The sequence below is a fragment of the Tenrec ecaudatus genome, chromosome 8, assembly GCF_050624435.1.
Source record: "Tenrec ecaudatus isolate mTenEca1 chromosome 8, mTenEca1.hap1, whole genome shotgun sequence".
Lineage (NCBI taxonomy): Eukaryota > Metazoa > Chordata > Mammalia > Afrosoricida > Tenrecidae > Tenrec > Tenrec ecaudatus.
The window spans coordinates 164023689-164043561 of record NC_134537.1 but is presented as its reverse complement, the minus strand read 5'-3'; the positions used below and the strand labels follow the sequence as shown (position 1 = coordinate 164043561).

Below are 19873 nucleotides of genomic sequence, written 5' to 3'. Positions count from 1 at the left end.
CACCTGGCTTCATCTGAATGTGCAGGGAAGTGTTCCCATGAACCCCCTTCTCTGCGTATACACACACACACACACACACACCTGGCTTCATCTGAATGCAGTGTTCCCATCACACACACACACACACACACACACACACACACCACCACCCCTCCCCCCACCGGGCTCTGAATGCTGGGACAACTGAGCCCGTGCAGTCAGCTCTTTTTCCTGGGAGGTCACAGGAGAGAGCAAAGCCTCGTCGTTAGGAAGCCTGAACACACCTGTGTGCGCACACCGGCTAGTCTGTAAGGTTCTCAAAAGTTCCAGGTATGTTCCCCGCCCCGTCCCGCCCTTTCTTTCTTGAAATGAAACACTACAGTTTAAGTCAGATTCTGGTTCTGTCTTTAACGTCATTTGAAATTTTATTAATCACAAGAATGCAAGCAGTAAGAATCACCATAGAGAACAATCTGCATTTCATTTTTGAATTTTAAGGCAAAAAATCAATTCCACCCGATACCTGTCACCTCCAGGGGACCTCAGCAGGTGCTGCCTGCTCTTCCTCAGGTCTGGCTGAGGCCTCAGAGCAGCTCCAGCAGCCCCTGCATTCCCCGGGAAGCTCAGTCAGGACCCTAGTCCCCGGAGGCGGCCTTCACTGTAGGGAAACGGCCACAAAGCACACATTTCCCCAACGCGGCTAATCTCAGAGCCATTCCTGGTCCCACAGGGGCTACACTAGCACCCCTTTACGGTGCGCGGTCCGCTGTTTGGAAACTACATCCTTGCCTCGTAATGGGGTTCTGACCCACTGACCTTAACTTTTCATTACCCATAACCTTTCCCACACAGGAAATTAAGCTGTTGGGGGGGGGGGGGAATGAGGGATCAGGTAGATAAGTACCCTTTCCTTACCCAGCGATTTCGCTTTCAAACCCTTTGAGTAATCTAGTATTTTCACAATCCCTTCAGAATTCTATGTAATTTATGCTTGGTAAATTTCATTTAAAAGTCCAAAGTGTTAAGTTACTGAACTTCGATGTCTCACGTGATCAGACTGAGAAGGGTCAGAGTCCGCCTGCTGAGCACCCAGTCTGACTTCCCCGCTGTAACCGCTGCACACTGACTAAAAGGCTTGGTTGCTAGTCTAAAGGGCTGGCAGTTCACCACCACCAGCCACTTTATGCGAGAAAGAGGTGGCGGTTGGCTCTCACACAGGTGCCCACAGGGTGGTTCCACCTGTGCCATCGCGCTCACGAGAGTCGGGGGGACCCAGGCCTGTGGCTTTGGTGCTGCTGGCTGGTTCCATCACAGCTGTCCACTTCTGGCTCTGACTGCCTTTAGTGTGTTCCTCGCTGGTGCCTGCTTTCTCTTGTCTTCTTTCTAAGAAAATAAGCTGAACACATCACACCCCTAGCCTTTAGTTATGTCTACAGAATTCCCCCTCGAGGGGCCCTCAGAAGGACACGCAAGGCAATTCAAAGCCGCATCACAGGAAGCTACCTACCATTTGGCGTCCCTTGAGGTTTGCAGTTCCACTACGTTCTGCAGCCACTGAGTTACTCTAAGAAAAGCCTCCAATACTGAGATGTTTATTGCATTTTTAAGTATCCACAATCTTAAATATCCTGCTTTAAATTCTTTCTAGCGTCCCTCACAGTGCGCAACATCAAAACAGGCAAATCACAGCCCTCCCAAAGTGACACAAGGAAATCCCAGTTAGGAACAGCATTTTAGGAAAGAGGGGGTTTAAGGCAAGACATTCATTTGGAAAAGGTAATTTCTCTCACTTATCCAGACTGACGCAATGGTTTCCCCACCTCTTTTTCAGTGCTTTGGGGCACGCGGTGTACATCCAGCAACGGGGCACACATATGACCCTACGGGCAGCCGCTGAGGTCCTGAGTGCCCACTGAGACAAGGGAGCTGTCTTTACATAAGGCGCAGCCCGCAAAGACACAGCACAGGAGGGGTTCTTTCACTCCATTTCCAATCTGGAAAGTCCCCATCTGCAAATGTCCAATTTTGCCCCTCCTCCTCGCTAATGAAACTCTTTTTCAAACAAACACAAACCCTTTGAAAAGGTGCTAAGATTGGTTTCTGTTAACACACAAGGAAGTGGCCCTTGGGCTGTTTTCCCATCACTGCTTTAGAGATGAATGTCCAGAGGCTATGTCTTGATTCTGACTGCAAACATTGTTTGTTGTGGAAAAGCTATTGTGTCCCAAAGAATGTTCTTGTTCATCAAACTTTTTCGATTGTGAGAGCGGAACAAGATCAGCTCTATTCTTTCCTCTTGGAGTTTTTTTCACCGGCAAACACAGTATTACTAAGATACCAGCACAGTGAAGGCAGTAACACCAGGAGCTGTAAGAGAAAGGGGGAGAAAGTTTATTTGGCTGTGATAGTGAATTAATTTTAATAACCACATGTGGCAGTCACCTAATCTGGTGTCAATTTAAGGATAAAGAGTGTAGGGGTGGAGTCTAGGCTGTCAATCTGGAGCTAGCCAATGAGACTTTGGTGTGGGTGTGGCCTTTCCCCCCAAGAATTCTGGAAAACCTGGCACTTCCTCCTTGGAGGCGGAAAACACCTTTCTACTACTCCCTGGGAGACATTGCAGAAGACAGACAAGCCATATGGATGCAATCAGACCTCTGAAGCCAGAGAAGCCACAGAGAGACCCCTGCTGGCCCTGAGATGCTTACAAGCCACTGGACCCAAAGACTTTCTACCCACAGGCTCATGATCGTCCTGCATTTGGAAGACTTTATAGATTGGTATCGGACCTATGGGCTAATATCAGACTTATGGCCTTGGACTGGACTGGGATGTTTTATCAGTGTTGAATTGCTCTTGTATATAAATCTCTTTCTAATACACATATGTATGTCCATGGATTTGTTTCTCTAGTCTACCCAGACTGACATACCACGGTCTTAACAATAGGCCATGTGCCTCCTGAGAGAGATGCTTTTTAATATAGTGTATGGTCCTTCCCCCCGAAGGAGAGGAAATTGTACAAACCAGGGCATGCTAATGAGCATTCACCTAACTCTCGACGCAGAGGGAGTCTGGGAGGGTTTGAACCACCAGCCACTTGGTTCCCCTCCCAGGCTAGTGCTTAACCATTTGTGCAAGGCAGAGGCCACATATAATCACGGTTCTAGACACCCCACTACATTTCCTTGTAAAGAGACTAAAAACTAAATAGAATAAAAAATGTAAAAGGTACTTAACAATATCTATAGAAATCTTAAAAAAATAAAAGTCTCTCAAACCAGGAAATCTAATACTGAGTAAACAGAGAGCTCAAGACAGGAAAGACTGTGACTAGCCTGAGTCCCCTTGCCCAATATGCACAGCAATTAAATAATAAGTATTTTAATGGTGTAAGAACTAGAAGACAAATACCATTCTTAATGGCTAATTTAATCATACACAGAATAATTACTGTTATCATTGAGCTTTGTGTCAACTTAGCTAGGCCAGGATTCTCCCCGATGTGATTCTAACGCAGTATGATCACCTCCAAGATGGGATGGTCTATGAGGAGGCAGGCATACACATGTGGGAGGACTAGGTTTGGGAACTCATAGAGATCAATAACTTAGGCATCTGTGAGCCGAAATGGACTAGTATTGGCTATTCTGATTCAGAAAGCCACCTGGTTTGCTCTGCTGGGAGTGAGAATACAGAGGCATGGAGCTGCAGTGCTCATCAACAAAGACATTTCAGATCTGTCTGGAAGCACGATGCTATTTGTGATAGGACACTGTCTAACTGCACTCATGGAAACCCAGTTAAACCTGTTCTTCCAATGTATGCACCACCCACAAAAGCACCTGCAGAAGAAGCTGAAGAATTCTCCCAGTCTTCAGTCTAACCCTGATGAGACTTGCAATCAAGACTCATTAAGGATTACGGGCATTTGGAATGCCAAAGTTGGAAGCAAAAAGGAAGGAACGGTAGTTGGTGATGAGAAATGAAGCTGGAGATCGTGAGACAGAACTTTACGAGACCAACCACTTGTTCACACAAACGGCGACTATACACAAGGACTTCTCCAGATGGAACACCCAGAAGTCAAATCGACTCCATCTGTGGGAAGAGACCACGGAGCAGCTCCATGTCAGCCGTGCCAATGTCACAGGCCAGGCTCTACTGTGGGACAGACCATCAATTGCTCTTATACAAGTTCGGATAAAGCTGAAGAAAATGAGAACAAGTGCATGGGAGCCAAATACGGCCTTGAGCCTCTCCCACCGGAATCTGGAACCCATCTCAAGGACAGACTGGACCCACTGAGCACTAATGACAAGAGACCCGATGCACTGTGGGAGGACATCACTAATGCCACTCACAAAGAAAGCAAAAGGTCATTAATAACAGGAAAGAAAGAAAAGGGCAAATTCTGTTAGAAAGACTCTGAAACTTGCTCTTAATCCTAAGAGTCGCTAAGGCACAAGGAAGAAATGACAAAGTCTAAGACAGTGGTTCTCAACCTTCCTCATGCCGTGACCCTTTAATACAGTTCCTCGTGTGGTGGTGACCCCCCAACCATATAATTATTTTCGTTGCCACTTCATAACTGTCATTTTGCTACTATTAAGCACCAGGCGACCCCTGTGAAAGGGTCGTTCAACCCCCACAGGAGTCATGACCTACAGGTTGGGAACCGCTGCTTTATGAGATGAACAGAAAATTCCAAAGGGCAGCTTACAGATGAAAAGTCAAATGCTGGAATAGAATGTGCTAGGACCCAGAGTTGGAAAACCCAACAGAACGAGCATGCTCAGCATTCCTGAAACAGAAAGGACTAAGGAAACAATTCAAGCCTCGAATTGAAATCTTGAAGGACTCCATGGGAAATAATGAATAATGATACACGAAGCCCCAAAGAAGGTGGAAAAAATACACAGGGTCACTAGGCCAAAAGAACTAGTTGATATTCTGCCATCTCAGGAGGTAGCACCTGAGCAGGAACTAGTGGTGCTGAAGGAAGCAGTCCAAGCTTCACTGAAGGCATTAGCCAGAAACAAGGGCCCAGGAACTGACGGAATGCCTAGTGAAATGTTTCAACAAACTGATGAAGCACGGGAAGCACTCCCCCTTCTATGCCAGGAAATTTGGAAGACAGTTACTTGGCCAATTGATTGGAAGAGATCCATATTTGCACCAATTCCCAAGAGAGGTGACCCAACAGAATGCTCAAATTACATGGAAATATCACTGATTTTGCAAGAAGTAAAATTTTGCTGAAGACCATGTAATAATGGTTGCAGCAGTACATCGACAGGGAGCTGTCAGAGGTTCCGGGCAGACTCGGAAGAGGACATGGAACAAGGACTATCACTGCTGATGTCAGATGGAGCTTGCCCCAAAGCAGGCAATACCAGAAAGATGTTTACTTGTGTGACTTGTTGACGATGCCACGGCATTGGACCATATGGATCATAACAATCTATGGATGATCTTGAGAAGAATGGGAATTTCAGAACCCCTAGTTGTGCTCATGTGGAACCTGGACAGGGGTCACAAGGTAGTTGTGCAAACAGAACAACGGACTACTGCCCGGCCTAAAACCAGGACAAGTGAGGGACAGGGTGTGTCCTCTCAGCACACTCGTTCAATCTGTTTGCAGAGCAGCACATCATTAGAGAAGCTGGCTTCTGTGAAGAACGTGGCATCAGGATGGGAGGAAGGCTTCCTAACCTGCAGGATGCAGGCAGCACACTCCTGCTTGCTCAGCGGGAGGAGGACTTGAAGCACCTGCCGATGAAGATCAAGGACCGGAGCTTTCAGGGCGCATTAAGACTCAACGAAGGAAGGCCAGAAAGTTGACAGTGGAGCAACAGCAACCTCATGATAAACGGAGAAAAGGATAGAAATTGTCGAAGATTTCCTCAAGTGGGTCCACCTTCACATCTCATGGAAGCAGCTGCTCGGAGACCAACCAACACACTGCGCTGGGTAAATCTGCTGCGCGAGGCCTCTTTAAATGGTTGGAAAGCGGGGAGGTGACTTTAAGGACTCAGGTGCCCCTGACCCAAGCCTTGGTGTTTTCAATCACCTCATAAGCATGAGAAAGTTGGACGCTGAATAAAGAAAACTGAAAAACGAATGTGTGCATTTGACTTGTGCTGCTGGTGAGAATCGTGAAAGTACCCTGGGCTGCCAAAGCACAGACAGCTCTGCTCTGGAAGAGGCACAGCAGAGGGCTCCTCGGGAGCAAGGGCACTGAGACCTCGTCCCAGGCGCTGTGGACATGCTGTCGAGAAGCCAGTCCCTGGAGGAGGGCATCCAGATTGGTGAAGTAGAGGACGGTGAGAAAGAGCAATGCCCACCAGGAGCTGAGCGGACGCAGGGGCTGCAACAAGAGGCTGCACCACAAGACGCCTCTCGAGGCTGGCATGGGCATGGGCATGGCCGGGGCAGCTTTGCGCTGTTGTACGCAAGGTGGGTGTGAGTCAGGACTTAATCGATGGCACCTAACCACCACCAAGCACCCGCAGATCAGGTCACAGCCCTGCTACAATCCTCTGGGAGAGAGCCATCCTCCCTGAAGGAGATTGAAGGGTCTCCCCACCTTCTCCTCCTTGCTGGTCCACGCCTCACATCAGGTTCATCAACCCGCCAGCCCCGGGAGCTGTAGTGGCCTGCCACACTGTCCACCTTCCTTTTCAAACAAAGGTACGATCACAGTGACACTTTTAGGAAGGGACACTTACCTGTAAAACGCAAAGGATGGTTCTATAGAAAGGAGGACAAATGGCACAACTGTGTAGCTTATTGCTATCTGCGTTACCGCCCACGTGATGACATCATAAAACAGTTTACGCTGGGGAGGTTCCACGAAATAATGTCTAATGTTATTTCTCACCTGCAACAAAGAAGCACAAAGACATGCTTGATCCTTAAAGTACCACTGCTTATAAAGAACAACAGAATATGGACTAATTATCATACACCACTGGTTGGGGCGGGTGGGGGGGTGGCGTTAACTGTTATTAATGAGCTGGGCATCGAGGGCTCAGCTAAAGGACCGTGCGGGTCCACAGACACAGGAGGGTAGCGCACATGGCGGCAAGATGCCGGCGTCTGGTGAAGCTGAGTAAACGGCACAGCAGGCATTCTTGTGACTTCGTAGAGGTTTGAAGTTGGGTCACAATGAAGTTCTCTGTTTGTTTGAGGCAGTTATAAAGTGACACTGCCAACAGCGCAAAACCAGTTGTCCTGCGTCAACTGTGACTCATGGTACCTCCTTGTGCCCCGCTGCTGCCTCATCAGTGCCCAGCGCCCTTTTGCTTAGTGGCCGAGCGCTGTAACCCCCGTGGCACCAGTCTGTCAGAGCTCCTCAAATCATGTTTGGTAAATTATTACACGGGAAAAAATTACCACAGACGTGGCAAGTTTCTATTATGAAATGAGCCATCCTCAGCTCTTCCCTAATCTCACACCAGCGGCCGAGGCTGCGGTTTGGTTCGCACCACCATGCTGGAGTCCCTGGTGCATATGGTAGTGATGGTGGAGACTGCTACAGTGCTATAAGAGCCAGTGTGACACAGAGAAACGAGGTGAGCAGTCCTTCTGGGGACCTGGTGCCACAACCTTTCTGGTTTAAGAAAAACACAACAATGCAGCAACCACAATGCACTGTGCGTGGCGAGAACCGGAGCAGTGGGAGCTCGGAGGGACGGATGTGCCTGCAGGGGATGCATTTGGAGCTCAGTCAAACCACATTTCTCACGATGTCAGGTGAGACCACACGTTATTTCTCTTTCATGACGTCCTGAAAAAGCTTTTCCAACAGGGCATTCTACTAACCACAGCTGCTCTTGATTGATCATTCTCAGTATATCAACCAACTTTTTACAGGTGAACAGCCTACTGACAGCACTGACAGAAATGGGAACATGCCACCCTACCCGTCGTCAAGTAAGCTCAGCCCAGACACGGGCCTTTTCCTGTTTGGGGTACACGGCAGGATACAGTACCTGCTCTTTCTGGGCCTATCCTGCCCAGCGACAATGCATGCTCTAACACGCACCAAGACTTCATCCCTCCTGCTGGCTCAGCCGTATGTATGCCAGTGGTCTCCAGTAGGCACCACATTTTGTGGACCTGCTCATGTGCCGACGGGCATGTCGGCGTCTTGCCACCCTTGGGCGACTGTGAAGAGTGCGGCCATGCTGCAAAGCCACAGGTGGTTTCCAGGCTCTTAGAATACAACCCTCCAGCAGGGGAACTGCCGAGTCACAGGAAGGCGGTGCACTCCCGGAGGGAGCGATGGCCTGGGAAGCCCACAGGGGCAGCCCTGCCGTCCGCAGGCTCGGTGACAGTGGGTTCGGTTTCTGGTAGTTCTGTTCTCAGTCTTTGAGGAACGGACACCGTTGTCCACGGTGGCCATACCAACCGCTTGTCCACCAAGAGCGACGGAATTCCCGTTCCCGCACATCCTCGCTGCTCATCAACCACCAGCCCCAACACTTGTTATTTTATGATTAGTCTTTGTCCACCCAGTGGGAGTTACATGGTATGTCGCTGTGGTTTTCATTTGCATCTCTCTGATGACTAATGACACTGAGCATAAATTTTCATGTTTTTTTAATTGAACCGATTTTTAAAAGAATTGTCAGGAATTCTTAAGTTTATCATTGTATTTCATTAAAAAACTGCAGTACAGACTAAATAGATTATGGTAAGTAAACAAATTTTCCCACTTCAGCAATGTGCACATGCACAGTTCAGTAACAATTATGTTCATCGTGTGGCTCGGCCACCACCCTTGCTTCCCAACCTTTCCCATCGTTCTTCACAGATAGAAACACATTTTGCAAGCATTTTCTGTAGACTAAGCAGGAAGGAAAGCTTAGGGCATGTCTGCTGTGATCTTAAATGGCAAACGTACAGAGCGAGGGAGGGATTAGATGAGTGACTGCAGTCTGTGTGCTTGCTTACTTCCCCTGAAAATCAAGTTTTCTTCTCAATATACAATGCCAGCTCCAGGTTCATGCTTACCAAGTCTGTATATCTAGTACATTTGGACGAGGGTGGGGATGGGGTTGAGGGCTGTCAGAAATGCATCCCACCAATCAACTTCCACTTCAATGATAACACGAGAACATGTCATTTCCAGAGCTCGGTTTGCAGTGGGAGACCAAGAGAAAACACTGCATGCTGGACAGGCATTCTGTTATGCTCAAGAAGCAAACGGCCTGGGGATGGGTAAGTAGTCACGGGACAAGAAATACTGATGGAGGAGGCATTGCAGCCTTCCGTCTCTGTGGACCACAGCCGGGAAATAGCCAGGGAAGGCACTGGCAACACCGAGGCACCCACAGAGAAGCAGAAAAACCCTGGCCATGGTTCCAGAGTGAAAAAAGTCAACACATAGACACATAAGCATATTCTAGAAGAAATAAAACAGATTAGCCTGCTAAGGACAATTCTCTCTACATCAGCTGGTGGGAAGCGCGCATCGTCTCTTCATGGCTTTGGTGGCCACCTGAGTGCCCCATCCGTGAAATGTCTATTCAAGTCCTTTGTCCACTTTATGATTGGGTTGTCTTTCTGTTCTGAAGCTGTTGAAGTTTCATATATTTTATTTAGTTATTAAACTCTTGGGTATATAATTTCCAAAGATATTTTCCTAACTCGTAGCTTGTCTTTTTTTGTAACGTCTTTTGAGAAGTGAAAGCTTTAAATTTTTTATGAGGCTCCATTTATTTATTTTGTATCTTGCTTTTTGTACTTTTGCTAATTCATTGTTGACAGTTAGGCCTCACAAAGTCATTACTGTTTCCCCTCGTTCACAGTGACTTGCAGGGATGAAGTGCTCCCCCAGCTTCCAGGGCTGTCCACCTTTACGGGGGCCAAAGGTGTCACCTACCTTCTGTGCTTCTGCAGTCGGTGCTCAGTTCACCGCACCGCTGCCCACTTGCTGCTGGCTTCTGGGGACCCTATGGACAGCAGAACCAAACACGGTCCAATCCCGCCAGCCTCACAATTTTTGGGGTTTGAGCCCAACATTGCAGCCACTATGTCAATCCACCTCGCTAAGGATCTTCCTCTTTGTTGTTGGTGTCCTTCCACTTTACAGAGCACGATGCCCTGTCAGGGTCGGGGCCCTCTTGACGCCACGTTGAAAGCATAGGAGACAGTCTCACCTTCCTCACTGCACCTCTTCCAAGACAGATGCTCTTGTTCCTGGCAGTCAGCCATGGTTTCAGTGCTCTTCAATGGACTGCAAATCTAACTGTTTTAGTAGCACTTCATCCACATGTCATACAACAGTTCACTATCTCAAGTCATGCAGCTGTCACCATATGCAATTCTAGAACATTTTCTTCTTCCTTGTACTCACTCATGACAGTCTTCTTTATTCAATGTTCATAGGCACATGAGGCAACTGAAAATCCCATGGCCAGGCGCATCCTAGTCCTCAAAGTGACCACCTGGCTTTTCACCACTGTTAGCAAAGCTTGAAAAGACTGGCCCGATGCAATCATGTCACCCGATCTCGACGGCTGCCTTCATGGGCGCTGATGCGCATTCCTCAGCAGCTCCATTCTCCCACCTCCTTCTACTGGTCCAGTTCCGCGGAGTTTGGCTTTCTTTACATTGTAATTGTAATCCAGACTGAAGGCTGCACGATCCCTGATCTTCATCACCAAGTGCTCTGAGGCCTAGTTTTCAGTAAGCAAGGTGTCTCATCTGCAGATTGCCAGTTTGCCATCCTCAAAGCCCGATGCTGTGTTCTTATTCATATAGTCCAGCTTCTCAAATTACCTGCTCGGCATAGAGTTGAATAAAACCATAAGCCAAATCCGCTGCCATCAAACTGATGCCGACTCACGGCGACCCCATAGGACAGGGTAGAACTGCCCCTGTGAGTGCCTGAGACTGTCACTGTTTATGGGAGTGGATGGTCCCATAGGGGGCAGCTGCTGGTTTTCAACTGCTGACCTTCTCGTTAGTAGCCCAACATGTAGCCACTACATCACCAGTATCGTGAAAGCACACAACCCGAAGCACACCTTTCCTGATTGCCTGGTTCTGCGTGAATGACTGCCTCCTGGTCAATGCATAGGTTCCACATGAGCACAGCACAGTGGGCTGGAATTCCAGAAATGTGTTTACTTATGTTTTACTGATTCTGCAAAGGCATTTGACTGTGTAGATCATAATGAACCGTGTACAGCACTGAGAAGAATGGGAGTGCCACTACAGGATCTCAACCTCACTGCCACCTAGTCAATGCTGACTCACGGCACCTCCTCTGGGTTTCTGAAACTCTTAACTGTTGACGGGCATAGAAAGCCCAGTCTTTCTCCCAGGGAGCTGCTGGTGGTTTCAAACTGCCAATCATAAAGATCACAGCTCAACACCTAACCACTACCCCACCGGGGCTCCATCCACTACGTCACAGTACACTTTAAAGTCAGGAAATGTAACTCCTCCCATGTTATTATTCTCTGTTTCAGCTATTGGGAACCTCTTGCTTTTACAAAGTTGGGTGGTTTTTCTATTTCTGTAAAGAACACTGTTGGAATTTTCACAGAGATTATGTTGAGTCTTTGGGGAATATTAACATATGGATAACATGAAGTCTTCAAATTCATGAGCACAGAACATCTCTCCCTTTACATACTGCGAGGTCTTCTTTAAGCTCTTTCTTCAGGGCTCTACAGTTCCCACTGCACAATCAGTGTGGTCATGGCCAGGTGTATTCCTAGGTATTTTATTCTAGACTCGAATTTTCTTTTCAGATTTCTCATGGACGGTGTATAGAAACCCAAATGATTTTTGTTTGTTCACCTTCAACTTGGCTAAATTCCTCAACTAACTCTAGACATTTTCTTATGGATTCTTTGGGATTTTCTACATAAAACATTGTATCACCAATAAACAGATAATTTTATTTAGTTTCCACCTGGATAGTTATTTCCTTGTCTTATCCTATTGCTTTGGTTAGGGCTTTTTACACAACATGGAGCAGAGGTGGTGAAAACCAGAGCCCTTGTCTGGGTCCCAAATTCAAGAATACAGCTCTCCACCTCCGTCAGGATACTGTGACTCGTCAATGATTGCCAACATCCCAGAACCAAACCTTGGCGCATCCCGGATCTTGCTTAGCTCACTGTTGTGGCACTATTTGCTCTCTACCACGTTCCATCCGCCACAGACACAGTGTTTCCCTGGGCACAGATTTTGGCATTTTATGCTCACGCTGAAACATCTTCCTTTGCCCTGATGTCACTGACAGAGCGAGGGCTGGGCTCTTTCTAGCAGGTCACCTGGGCTCTACTACGGCAGCACACCCACCCTGCACCGGGCTTTGCAGGGTTACTTGCTATTACCCGCACATCCATCCCCTCAGCATTCAAGTGCACTGTTCTCCCCAAACACACCACGTGCTTCCAAACTCGGTTTGCTGATGCCACTCTCCTGCCAGGAGTTTACTTTTTCTTCCATTAAGAACTTTACTCACCATTGAAATAACGTTCACAAAGATTAGATTCAACCATACTTTTCCAATGTGGCCACCTCTAGTCATCCTAACCTCTATTTTAAAAAATTGTCCTTTTTGAATCTCTGAACATACAGGATCCTTACTGTTGATAAAACTCCAGGGAACTTACGTATATCCGTACCTATCTATGTACATGAGGGTTTAAAACATTGTGTAGAACTGAAATTTAAAGATGAGGATTTCTTACAAGCCTTTAAAGCTCCCTTGGACTGCTTCCCTTCTCTTGGTTCTCTCGCTCTTATTCTTCTAAAACAAAACAAAAACAAAAAACCCTGACTGCCATCAAGTGTCTTCGGACTCACAGTGACCTTAAAGGGCAAGACATCACCACCCCTGCAGGTTTCTGTGCCTGTAACTCTTTGCAGGATGAGAAAGCCTCATCTGTTTTCTCTTGCGGCTGCTGGTGGTCTCGAACTGCTGACCTTGTGCTTAGCAACCTCATGAGTAAACAGACACTATGCTGTCAGGGCTGCTTCCAGTATACTATGAATTACCAGAATGCAGAGAACCCTTCTTGAATAGTCTTGATATTTCTCCAAGATGCTTTAAAATTAGAAATAGTGAAGAGACTTGCTTGTTTCGTACGTTCATCCATCTTACTTCTAAGTGCAGTCACCAGCGTGTCCAGGTGGTATTCTTGTCATGTCACTTTGATTTCACTGACTTTCAAGAACAGGTACTGAACTGTCCTTCCTTTTCTCCGTCATGTCATGATGTCACTTACCGTAGTTTCTCAAAAGTATTGCTCCCGGCTCCTCCAAGCAAGCACCACAGAATGCACACTGCTTCTAATGTGCACTGCTTGGCACTCACGGACCATTTACACCGCACTTGGCCAAAGCAAGACTCAAAGGGCACAGCTGATCTTCCAGAATAACTTCTAGAATAATCCTTTGGGTTTTTTCATTGAATTATGTGTTGAGCATATGTTCCAAGGCATTTACTAAAGACAATGAATAATTCTTGAGTCCTCTTATGTGACAGGGATATTAAAAACATTTTTTGTGGCTCATGTCAATTAAGTGTGGAGCTGAGCATATGATGAATTCCCAATAATCGTGCAGATGGTTATAAATCTCTTTTCCAGGATGGAGTACAATGCTAATGACGGCCCAAGAAATAGGGTCTACGTTGTAAAACAGACTTGCTCAGCTCTTCACAACAGTTCAAGTAAGCTACCACCGAATTATAAAATAAAATTATTGATACTTACAGCTCGTGCTGCTAATGTCATCAGTATCCCTGTTAGAAATGTTAGGTAGTAGCCCGGGTACACCCCGTGCCACACGGCAGAGAGAATGAACGTCTGGAGAGTCGGACTGAAGGAGGCGCGTTCGTAGCACACCCTGAAAACCACGGACCACGGGAGAGCCAAGAAGAGGACTGGTTAGGGTTCGGAAAGCTCCACAATGCTCAGTCAAACCAAGAGTGGTAAGATACACAAAAACACAAAACATCTGTGACTACAGCCATGTTCTCTGTCAGCGCCACCGGCATCGACGACAGTCACCACACTATCCACCAGCTCGCTCTTTGTGAATTACTTGATAGAATGTAGCGTAATTAAAGGTACAAACACAACTTATCTTAGGCAGTAAATTAATCTGCAACCTCGGAGATCAGTTTTAGGTATCACATTTAGTAAGACAAATTTAGTTCCCCATTTCTTACACTAGCAAATGTGTCGTTAAAATAATATTTTCCAAAGTTTAGGGTCTATACAATTTATAAAAACACGTAAATTCTAATAGGGAAGTTACCATTTTTATTCTGTTATCATTTTCTTTATAAATGTCACAGACTCCCAATTGAGCTCATAATGACCTTTTTTTGGCAAGAGGCCTATGTTCCGCTTGATGGCTTCGAGTCACAGGGCACTCATAGCTTCCTAATCCTCAGATTAGCATGACAACAAAGCCACACCCCCGGGCTAGCTCAGAGACTCTGCCGCCTTTGGTAGACTGTCAGAGCTGGACACCGAACAAGTCCCTTCCCTAAATCTGCTTTTAAGTCAAATTGTATGTAAGTCTTCACTGTTGGGTACCATTCTGAATTGCCATCAGTTAGCTAAATGTCTTTTTTAGAATATAATATACAAGGGGCCTCAAACACTTTGTGGAAATGAAGAGACTATAAGAATTTTCCAAGAGTTTTTAAGTCCTCTCATATAGTGTACCTTTCTATGCATAGAACACACTGAACAAACACGTGTAGGGACACGGAAATCACTTCAATGGCAACAATATCAATAATGTCTTGAGATGTGCATCACAACGTAGTATCTGTTGTTATGAACCACTGTGCATGCCTCAAAATTATAATAGGCTTTATGGGCTGGCTTGTACATTGGACTATGTTAAATCAGTTGTTCGTAATCCAGGTGCGATCTGTCATGTTTTCGACATCGCGGGGCACCGCTATCCAACTTCAGCCTCTAGCAGTGGAAGAGAGCTGCTTTACAAAGAAGGCCTTACAACCCTCTTGTCACAGGAACCACATTTTGTGAAGGAAGCTGTGGCAGGGCAATACACCTACCAGAACCAGCAGGCAGAATCCCGGGGTGTGTCCATGCAGTCCCCCAGCGCTCCTTCACAAATGTGGCTGCCTCGCTCCCCTTCCTGTCCACCTGGCACTCCTAACATCTCCCGGTCATCAAGCTCAATCCAGGCAGCAATCGCTCCCAAGAAGTGTCTCTTCTGTCCCCCTGGTTCCCTCCCTGCCCCAGCTCCCAGGCTCTGTTAACAGCTGCAGAAGAGAGAGCGGCACAGGCGCATCACACAGTGCACCTTTGAACAGGATGTCCAACTCTGACTGCAGGTACGGTGTCTGTTTGGTTTGGTTCATCTTTGCATCCCTCTTATCTTTTGAACTAAAATTGCAAAACGGCAACTGTTCTGGAGCATGTAGGGTGCATGTGCAGTGGTTTGGGGTCGTTTAAAAATTAATCAAATCTCCAGTGAATGAAAGTCGGAGCTAAACATGAGGATACTGGTGCCCTCAGACATGGGTAGAGGTCTTTCACACTGCCAAATGGCTCAAGCAGAAACAGTGCCCTGATCTGCTGGGCCCTGTTTAGGAAGATGTTAGTATTTCTTTGGTAACAAAGTGACAATGTCACTCAACATTGTCCTAATTAAAAAAATTCTGAACCTCGTCAACAACCTCAAGCACTAGATGCAAAGTACATCTAAAGATAGTTTTTAAAGGAACCTACCTTTTAAGCCAAAGAGCTGTCTGAATATTCCAGTTATCAAGAAACATCTTGAAACTTGTAGACATCTGAAAAACAAAGGAATGTTTTTTTTCTCTTTAGCCAACAAAATAATGAAGCTTTAACTATCAGTAATGATACTTTGTGGTAAAACTAAATTATTGATTTCAAGGTGACCGATTTTGATTTCCTGAATACTGTTTTTCTGATATAGTAACATCAGTCTATAAAGAGTTTATGTGTTGCAGGGAAAATTTATAAGGTGAGTGAATTATCACCAGCTTCTCCTACATGTTAACATTTCATGGTTCTGTTGTAGAATTATCCCAAAGGAATCCCTGAAAGTAGACCAGTGGCATGCCTTCCTTCATGGAGAGCTTCACAGGGTTCCCCCCACTACTTCCAGCCTGTGCCTGTGCTTTGCTCCCCATCTCAGTGCAAGGCAGCACCGTAAGCCCAGTGGTTTACACTGGAAATCTGTGCCCCAGCCTCCTAAGAGCACAGAGTACACTTATCTTATTCATTGGCTCTCAGTGCCCGGTCCACATGGTATATGGCCAATAGTCCTGGTTAAATGTAAGAATGAGTAATATTACAAATATTTTCAAATTATTTTGGGATGCACTGTCTGGTAAGCATGGCCCCGTGAAATGAAAGGTTGGCAGTTCACACCTGCTGTCTGCTTCCGTGCAATGTGACAAAGCCTCCGAAATCCTACACAGGCGCGATGAGTTGAATCCACCCAGGGGAGGGGGTTTGGTTTGGGGCGTTTCAAGTGTCATAAGGATCGCTTGGTTGTGGCTCAAAAAGTTGGCAGCCTGAACCTCCAAGGGAGTGAGAACCTGGAGAATTGGCTCCTGGAAAGAGCCCCCTCGCTCACGGATCAGTCCTGACTTGCAGAGGTCCTGAGGGACACAGCAGGCCTGCCCAGGGGGTGTCTAAGGTCGTCTGTCTTCACGGGAGCATTGCACCTTCCTCTTGGCTGGTGGGTTGGAATGGCTGATGGTGTCAGTAATGGACTCTGGTATAACCAGCTCCACCAGGAGTGGCCCTCCATCAACACAGCAGGCTGGGGCAGTTCGCATAACAAAAGCTGGGGCAGTTCCGCATAACAACAGGAGCAGCAGCAGCCAAGTCTGATGTTGTGATTCACTTTTTATTTTAAAAAACATTTTGGTATAAATGGTGAGTTCTGTTTGAGGACTGAAGGGCAACTCGGGGCCCTGGTCCCTAGCCAACCAGGAGGCCTGTCTCTTTGATGACTGTGGGTTCTGTTCTGTACTTTCATTCTCCTCCATGCAAGACGTTGGTCGCTGGGTAACACCTCGTGCTTCTTAAACTTCTCAGTGATTTACTAACCTCTATCTGCTGAATTCTCAAATTGGAAATTAAGTCCCAGCGGGCTTCTCCGTTCTTGTCGTATCCTCGGAAACCAAAGCCTGCGGCATTATTGATGGCATCAGCTGCGTTAAAGCAAACAAGCAATAAGTGTCTGTGTCACCAGAACATGTGGACTGCCACATACGAACATCGTTCATTCTTCAACAATAGAGTCTGTGTCACCAGAACATGAGGACTGCCACATACGAACATCGTTCATTCTTCAACAATAGAGTCTGTGTCACCAGAACATGTGAACTGCCACATACGAACATCGTTCATTCTTCAACAGTAAGAGTCTGTGTCACCAGAACATGAGGTCTGTCACATATGAACATCGTTCATTCTTCAACAATAGAGTCTGTGTCACCAGAACATGTGAACTGCCACATACGAACATCGTTCATTCTTCAACAGTAAGAGTCTGTGTCACCAGAACATGAGGTCTGTCACATACGAACATCGTTCATTCTTCAACAATAGAGTCTGTGTCACCAGAACATGAGGTCTGTCACATACGAACATCGTTCATTCTTCAACAATAGAGTCTGTGTCACCAGAACATGAGGACTGTCACATACGAACATCGTTCATTCTTCAACAGTAAGAGTCTGTGTCACCAGAACATGTGGACTGCCACATACGAACATCGTTCATTCAACAATAAGCGTCTGTGTCACCAGAACATGTGGACTGTCACATACAAACATCGTTCATTCTTCAACAATAAGAGTCTGTGTCACCAGAACATGTGGACTGTCACATACAAACATCGTTCATTCTTCAACAATAAGAGTCTGTGTCACCAGAACATGTGGACTGTCACATACAAACATCGTTCATTCTTCAACAATAAGAGTCTGTGTCACCCAGAACATGAGGACTGCCACATACGAACATCGTTCATTCTTCAACAATAAGAGTCTGTGTCACCAGAACATGAGGACTGCCACATATGAACATCGTTCATTCTTCAACAATAAAATCTGTGTCACCCAGAACATGTGGACTGTCACATACGAACATCGTTCGTTCTTCAACAGTAAGAGTCTGTGTCACCAGAACATGAGGACTGCCACATACGAACATTGTTCATTCTTCAACAATAAGAGTACCTCCCAAGTGTGGTCATATACCATGGAAGTAACTACCCCATTAAGGATAGTCTGGTGAGTCAATGAAGATCAGACAGTTAGAAAGGGACTCAGGACCAAGGGCTCCACCAAGGGCTCCACCCAATACAGGAACAGTTTCCCGTACTAAAATCATCCGTTAAGGAAAGACCGCAGGGCATGCTCAACCTTCCAAAGACTCAAATGAGGGAACGTCTTGCCCTGAGCTCACCGTATTATTTTTAACACCTATTTGACCTGTATTTAGAATGTTTGTCATAATATATTTTTTCTCTTTCTTGATTCATCCATATATCTCCAGCATTTGTTTTCCAATCCCTTTCACCATTGAAAGTCAGATATTTCTGCTTTACAACAAATATATGGGTGAGTAAAAATCAGGGTTCCTAGGTTTCCAGTTCACACGGGCTGGGGGGGGGGGCAGGCTTGTTCCAACAAAAGGTATCAAACGTGCCTGTGCAATCAGCGGCTACAGAGACTCATGTAGATGGCTGAAGACACGTTCTCTCAGTCATACACATATCTCAGTTTCATGAGAGAGCCTGACAAAGAAAAGAAGTCCAATCAAAACAGCACTTCCCAGGGATCTGCGGGGCTACTTCAGTTCAAGGCAGAGAGGTCAGCTGAGAGGGTCATGGCATCTGCTTGCGGAGGAACTTAGTACAAAGACTTAGTTGTAAGCACACAGAACGTGACGTTGGTGAGGGAAAGGCCGGGCCAACTGTGGCGAGGAAGGGCTGCCCATCTCGACCACGAATCTGCTCATTCTTTGAGGGACGCAAAGGAGAATCATGGAAAGCATACCCCATCCGCCCTACAGCGCCGAACATGCCCTTTCAAACTTTATTCCCCAAAGAGCAGCTGCTCCGAGTCCCTGGAGGATGCTAAAACTGCTGCTGTGGGGTGGGACGTACTGAAGGGTGCAGCGCTCAGCCGGAAAGGGCTAGCCGGAGGGAAAGTCTCCTGCCGCAGCACACTGATCTGGATGGAGATGTTTCCAGAAACAACGCTTTCCTATCTGATGTCTTTCGTTTTATGAAGGCTTCTATCATTTTGTAGCCATTCTTCCTGACTCCCCCTTGTCTGTTTGTTGAAGCTGTAATGCCAGCTTCCCGCTTTCTGACCAGCTGAACAATGGAGCATTGCGGCTATTCTGTCATGAGCAGACAAACTGAAACCCAGCAAAACACTATGTATCTACAGAGACATGCACTTTAAATGGTCTTATTCTTATTAGTATGTATTAGCTTATCAAAAAGGACTGAAATGAAAACTAGAGAAGAGGAATAAACGGGGTCTGTTGTCACTGAACAGATACTTATTATGAGGAACTCTGAATTAAAAATGTACACTATATTCTGGGTGAAAAGTCACTTCAAATCTAACACTGATTATTTTAATTGTCCTCAAAATGAAACAAAAAACAAAAGAACAAACACCTGGAGCCTCAAGAGCTCCTTAAATGCTAGTTTAAGAACCACATAATAGTAGTTATGAAACAATTGGTTGAAGCGAGGAGGAAGTAGCTTTGTACACTGGGGTACTCAGTGGGCCTTTCATTTGGGTTCCCTGCTGGCCCAAGATTTAAGCTTCGGCTTCGGGTTGAATTTCCTTAGCCATTCCTATGAGCCAGAA

At 46.4% G+C, this 19873-nt stretch overlaps 1 protein-coding gene across 1 annotated transcript in view; it reads right to left on the bottom strand.

Annotated features, from left to right (window-relative positions):
- Positions 1-380: 380 nt before the first annotated feature.
- Positions 381-19873, bottom strand: part of MBOAT2 (membrane bound glycerophospholipid O-acyltransferase 2) — a 174395-nt gene continuing 154902 nt past the window's right edge. Inside the window, exons 9-13 of the mRNA XM_075557133.1 lie at positions 17085-17188; positions 15729-15793; positions 13728-13860; positions 6711-6862; positions 381-2346 (exon numbers count right to left, since the gene is read on the bottom strand). Coding sequence (XP_075413248.1) covers positions 2121-2346; positions 6711-6862; positions 13728-13860; positions 15729-15793; positions 17085-17188 — 680 coding nt within the window. The 3' untranslated portion in view covers positions 381-2120. The remainder of the gene's footprint in view (positions 2347-6710; positions 6863-13727; positions 13861-15728; positions 15794-17084; positions 17189-19873) is intronic.